This window comes from Dryobates pubescens, chromosome 21, assembly GCF_014839835.1.
Source record: "Dryobates pubescens isolate bDryPub1 chromosome 21, bDryPub1.pri, whole genome shotgun sequence".
Classification (NCBI taxonomy): Eukaryota; Metazoa; Chordata; class Aves; order Piciformes; family Picidae; genus Dryobates; species Dryobates pubescens.
In genome coordinates, this window is record NC_071632.1 from 998967 (window position 1) to 1004966 (window position 6000).

Sequence of the window (6000 nt, forward strand, 5' to 3'; positions counted from 1 at the left end):
GGAGCTGTGGGGTAGCAGCAGGGGTAGACAGGACAGTGGCAGGGGACTTCTGTTCCCATCTGCCAAGCAGTTCTGTGCTCAGACAGTGTGACTTAGAGGATTCTCTGTTAATTCAGTGCTTAAAGTCCCAGGTGGGAACTTTCTTACTGTGTGAGAACCCCCTCACATCCTGCTGTGGATGTAATACTCTTTCTACAGCCATAGCCCAGCTCGAGCAGCAATTCAGTGTCTGGCTGCCGGTGCCCAGAGCCCAGCAGCATTTCCACTGCTCTGTTGGCAAACTTCTCTTGGTTGCAAAATGATGGCTGCCAGGGGTCAGCTGCTCTGCTGCATGCTGCTGAGAGCAAGGTGCTGCTGCTTTCCTGCCTGTTTCTGCTCTGGATTGGTTTCTGATGGGACAGCCTCCTGCAGTGACACTCCTGTGCTCCTGTGTGCCCTGGCACCAAAAGGCCTCCTTCCATATCCTCCCTCCTTGGACTCCCCAGACTGGGGGCAGTGGTGGTGAGCAGCTGAACATGAGCCAGTAGTGTGCCCAGGGGGCCAAGAAGGCCAAGGGCATCCTGGCCTGCATCAGGAACAGTGTGGCCAGCAGGAGCAGGGAAGTCATTGTGCCCTGTGCTCAGCACTGCTGAGGCCACACCTGGAGTCCTGTGTCCAGTTCTGGGCTCCTCAGGTTAGGAAAGATGTTGAGCTGCTGGAAGGTGTCCAGAGAAGGGCAACAAAGCTGGGGAGGGGTCTGGAGCACAGCCCTGTGAGGAGAGGCTGAGGGAGCTGGGGTTGCTTAGCCTGGAGAAGAGGAGGCTCAGGGGAGACCTTCTTGCTCTCTCCAACTCCCTGCAGGGAGGTTGTAGCCAGGAAGGGGTTGGTCTCTTCTCCCAGGCACCCAGCACCAGAAAGAGAGGACACAGTCTCAAGCTGTGCAGGGGGGAGTTGAGGCTTGACCTTGGAAAGAAGTTCTTCACAGACAGAGAGATTGGCCATTGGAGTGGCCCAGGGGGGTGGTGGGGTCAACATCCCTGAAGGTTTTTAAGAAGAGATTGGGTGAGGCACTCAGTGCCATGGTCTGGTTGATTAGTTAGGGTTGGGTGATCAGTTGAACTTGATGACCTTGGAGGTCTCTTCCCACCTGGTTGATTCTGTGGTTCTGTGAACACCTTCCAGAAGAGGCCAGGTGCTCAGGGTGGATGCTGCATTGGTCCCAGGCTAAGACACAGCCTGTGCTGCTGGGCTGCATCTCTGATAAAGAGAGGTCCCTGTGTGCTGTATCCCCTCGTAACCATGCAGTCCTTGTGGAGGGTCAGGGCTGTCTGTGTGCAGTAGCAAAGGGCTTCCCATCCCCTCTTGATGGCCACATCAAATTGCAGCAAGGGGAAGCAGTGTCCTAGTCTACAGTTGTGTTTCCTTGAGCAAGGCCAGGCAGGTACCCTGCACCTTGGCAGCAGCCTGCTTAGCAGCATGATGTAAACCCACAGCTGCTGCAGAGGTGCTGCTGCTCCACCCCACCCTGCTAGAACCTCTGATCCCACCCTGAAATCCAGGACCCTCAGCCTCAAAGTATTTTCTAGAGACAGCAAAGCCAAGCTTGGAGTGGGTGGTAATTTTTGCCTCCTGACAGTAGAATGGAATGGTTCCAGCTGGCAGGGACCTGCAGCTTTCATCCGGTCCCACTGCCCGGCCAGTGCAGAGCTGAGCAAGGTGAAGCGTGTTGTTAAGGGCATTGTCCAAATGCCTCTGAAACACTGACAGGCTTGGGGCATCTTCTGCCCCTCCAGGAAGCCTGTTCTGGCCTTTGGCCATTGTCTTGGTAAAGAAATGCTTCCTGGTGTCCACTCTAAACTTCTCCTGGCACAGCTGTGAACTATGTCCAGGTGTCCTACCCCTGGATCCCATGGAAAAGCGATCAGCACCTCCCTCTCCCCTCCTGCTCTGGAAGCTGTAGAGGATGATGTGACACCAATCACCCTCATGGCCATGCCTTGCCTCACAGTGACTCAAGAGGAGCTGTGTTTGGATCCTTGCTCTGTCTCTTGCCTGCAGTTAACTGCACAGTCCAGCAGCCCCTGCAGAGGAAGGAGGACCCATCCCCAGCTGAAATGAGCTTCAGCCTGCAAAGAGAAGGGTGACTAAAGAGTCACCTCATCTCCACAGTACCTGCTGAGGGTGCTATCCACTGCAGAACTGTGTCCCAGGCCATGCTTTCTGGAACTGTCTCAGGACATGCTTCCTGATAAGCACAACATTCCATCAGTAACTAAGTCTGCCCCAACATGACTAAGGCATCATAGAATCAGCAAGGTAGGAGAAGCCCTCTAAGATCATTGAGTTCATCAACCCAGCACCACCATGGCCATTAAACCATGTCCCAAAGTTCCATGTCCACATGTCTCTTGAACACCTCCAGAGATGATGACTCCACCACTTGAGCAGCCTGCTCCACAGCTCTGCCTGCTCCTTGTTTGCAGCTGGGCAGGACAGACATGCAGGCCACATGTGGGGCAGAGTCTCTGTGAGGGGGGTGAGGACCCAGACACAGGAATGTGGAACTTGGCTTCTCTGGCAGCAGTGCTGGCAGCTACCCATCCAGATTCTGACACATCAAAAGGCAGCTCAGGAATACTCAGAGATTCTCAACCCTGAGCCCTGCTGGGGACAAAGCCCACCAAGATGTGGAGGCTGCTGTGGGAGCTGGTGCCATTGCCTTCTTCAGCAGCAGAATTCCTATCAAGTGGTGGAAGTTAGTATCCAGCTTGATGGCAACAGCCTGGTATGGGATCAGGGTGGACACTGGGCAGCACTGTGCTGAAGCCTTAGCAGGGCCAGAGCCTTCAGGGGGATTTCAGTGTTGGTGTCAACACTGACAGTGTTTATAGAGCTGAATGAGCTGTTCCCTTCTAGGTAGAGTGCCACCCCCGCAGAGTACATCTCCAGCAGCATTTGCTGTCAGTAAGGGAATTTGAGTTTGAGCTCTGTTTATTTTTGGTAGGTTTTTAATTTAGTTCAATCAGGATTACTCATAAATTATCTATTAATTACTGTGTGATATTTAGCAAGATCCTCTCAGCCATGTAGTCTGTTTAGCTGTGCTGTGAACACTACCCATCTTAATTGTAGGGTACTTTGTCAACATTTAATCAGTGGTACTTACTAATGTGGCATTGATGTGTTGGTAGCTGTCCCAGGACCATCAATCAGGTGTGAGCAGCAGAGGTGGCTGTGACACCATTGCTCTCTGTCACATTACCAAGCCCTTGGGTTTTCTGCCTCCAGCCGCGGCTCACGTTGCTCTAAGTGGGCACTCTATCTCTGCAGTTCAGCCCAATTTTTGTCACTGTCAGCTGCAATACACATGCCTGCAGCCTCCCAAGCCTTAATGCCATCAGTGCAGAGTAAAGGTTGCCAGTTTCTGAAGGCAGAGCCGATTGCTCCTGTGCTTCCCCAAGCGCTGCTCTGCCCAGCGCCGCTGTCCTGGGGAGCCACGGCAGAGCTGCTGCTAGGGACCGCAGCCTGGGATCCGATGGAAGAATCGGTGTGGAGACAAACTAGACACAGTGACCTTCCTGTCTGTGCATTGCTCAGGGGGCTGCAGGGCAGCAGCCATGCTCAGGGCTTGTCTGACAGACCCTCTCCTTCCCTTGCAGTCTCTACGGCAGACACATGCAGGCCAACCCCGAGCCGCCGAAGAAGAACAACGACAAGTCCAAGAAGATCAGCCGCAAGCCGCTGGCAGCCAAGAACAAATGAGTGCCTGGCTCCTGCCTCTGCTTTCCTACCTTTTGCATTGCTCTCGCACGTGCCCGTAACGTTCCTGTGCACCTCCTGTTGCTCATGAGAAAGCAGACAGCAGGGCTAAAGCAGCTGACTGTGTGTGCTGCTTCCAAGGAGCCTGCTCACGGAGTGCCTCACCGCACGCTGCCCTGCTTGTGGGCCCTGTAATGGCCACGGAACACATCCCCGCCACACGCTGTCTCCTGTCTGCTTATGTGTGCATTAACCTCCTCTCCTCACCTCTGGGGCTGTCAGTGTCCTGCTGACGTCAGGGACTTTGGACCTTTGTTATACAATATTCCAAGTGCTTTTAATAAAAACCCTTTCTTAGTGTGGTGTTTCCCTTTCCTCAGCAGGCCTGCTGAAGGGCAAGTGGCTGGAGGGATGTTTGTGACCACCTGCCTGCAGTGTGTTCATTCCTGGTGCAGGGATGTGGCAGCGGTTCAGCTGGTACAAGTCAGGCAAAGTGCAAAGCATTCCAGTCAGGGAGTGAAAAAGCAAGCCCAGTTTCTATTTCATGTTTACATCCTTAGGTGCTGCTTTCTTGCCTCCGATGTTATTTTGAAATGCAGGAGTAGGGGAGGGGAGAGAGGGAGGAAAGGGGAAAAAAAGCTTTGTAAAGAGCTGCCAATTGCCTACCTCAATTCAGGGAAAGAGAACTTCCTTGTTTGAAGAAAACTACATTCCTGCCAATTTGGTAAGTGGCTGTTTGTGGGGTTGTTCTAGGCAGAAACCCCAAATAATCTATTTAATCTCTGCTGAAAGTGCTTGCAAATGGCTTTTGAAAATGCCACAGGTTCTATATTTATCTGTAGAAAGCCAGCACTGCAACCGAGCTCACAAAGTGCAGATAGTTTAACAGCTCCAACAGCTTCAGGTCTTAGCAGTGGGGAAGCAAAAGCTAACATCTACAGACAGTGATTGCCAAACAGCTTTTAGTCTTAGCAGAGCAAAGGCTCACCAGGAAACCCAAGGATTTCTGATGCCACGAGTTCCATACCTCAGCATTTCACACCATTCCTGAGGTTCAGCTACCACCCAGCCAGGAAGCCAGCCCAGCCTGCCAGAGCAGCTCTGTTCTCCTCTCAGTGAGGAAAGAAAGAGGATTCAGTATCTCACACTAGAAACAATATTTTCTACCAAAGCCATTTTGTGTCTGGAGACTCCGTTATCAGCGGCAGCCTCTCGACTGCAGGCAGCGTCATCCCAGCATTCAGGCACTGCTTGGTTGCCATAGTCTGGGAATAAATGTATTGACATTGTATTTTGCAACAGATTTGGGAATTGGCAAGCACAGGGTGAGGAAGCTGGCATCAAGCTTCAGACACATTCTCAGTGGTCCTGGGTGCTTCAGTGGAATGAGGCAGTTGTGGCAGGCAGATGGAAAACAGTAAAAATGGTAGACTTGTCAGGAACAGTTAATTCTGTCTGCTGCAAGCTCTGCAGAGGACTTTCCAGGCCTCTGAAGTCTAAGGGGAAGAGGTCCAACTGAAAGTGGCCCGTGCAGGCTCTAGGTTGGGTGTGTGCTTCACAGCAGGAACTGGCCCCCGAGGTGTTGGCACTACCACGTGAAGGTACCCAGAGACAGCAACCCTCCTGCTGACAGCCAGCCCAGAAGAAATGTCACTGAAATGTCAGGAGATCCCCAAACTACTACTGCAAATTCCTTTTGGAGCAAGATAAATAGCAAGGGCACAGCTACCAGGAAGGAGTGAAGGGGCTCCAGATCCTTGCCCTGGTATCCTTCCCTGCCACTGAACGCTATCCCAGCCCTCGGGGGCGGCAGCGCCCGCAGGGCTGAGCTGCTGCTCTCCTGGCAGGTGTCTGCAGCCCCTCCTGTTCTAGGAATGTTCACTTCCAGCTAAGCTGCCTTGGCTTTGCCACTCTTCTGAAGCCTCCCTGGGTAGGGCTGGGCATGGTCTTCTGGGAGCAAGGTAGCCTTGAACAGAAATGCAGCCAGAGCTACGGGCATCCATCCGGCGTCCGTGACTGTATCTGTCACCTGCTCTGTGTCTTGGAGTTTAGGAAGGGAGCAGTTGCTCCAGGACTACAAGGGGCTCACAGCATGGAGCAGTCTCTCCTGTGCAGATGAAAGCTGCTTGAGGCAGGCCCAGTGATGTTATTGGTGGGAAGCTACAGCACCGCTTTAAAATAAGCTGCTGATTTTCAGGCATTAGTCAGACTCCCATTAACTGCTGTTGCATATTCTGAGAGTGCTGGGAGACTCATGCAAGC

At 52.8% G+C, this 6000-nt stretch overlaps 1 protein-coding gene across 1 annotated transcript in view; it reads left to right on the forward strand.

Moving 5' to 3' along the window:
• RSU1 (Ras suppressor protein 1) overlaps positions 1–3946 on the forward strand; it is a 144195-nt gene extending 140249 nt beyond the window's left edge. Inside the window, exon 9 of the mRNA XM_054171273.1 lies at positions 3639–3946. Coding sequence (XP_054027248.1) covers positions 3639–3741 — 103 coding nt within the window. The 3' untranslated portion in view covers positions 3742–3946. The remainder of the gene's footprint in view (positions 1–3638) is intronic.
• The last annotated feature ends 2054 nt before the right edge of the window (positions 3947–6000 follow it).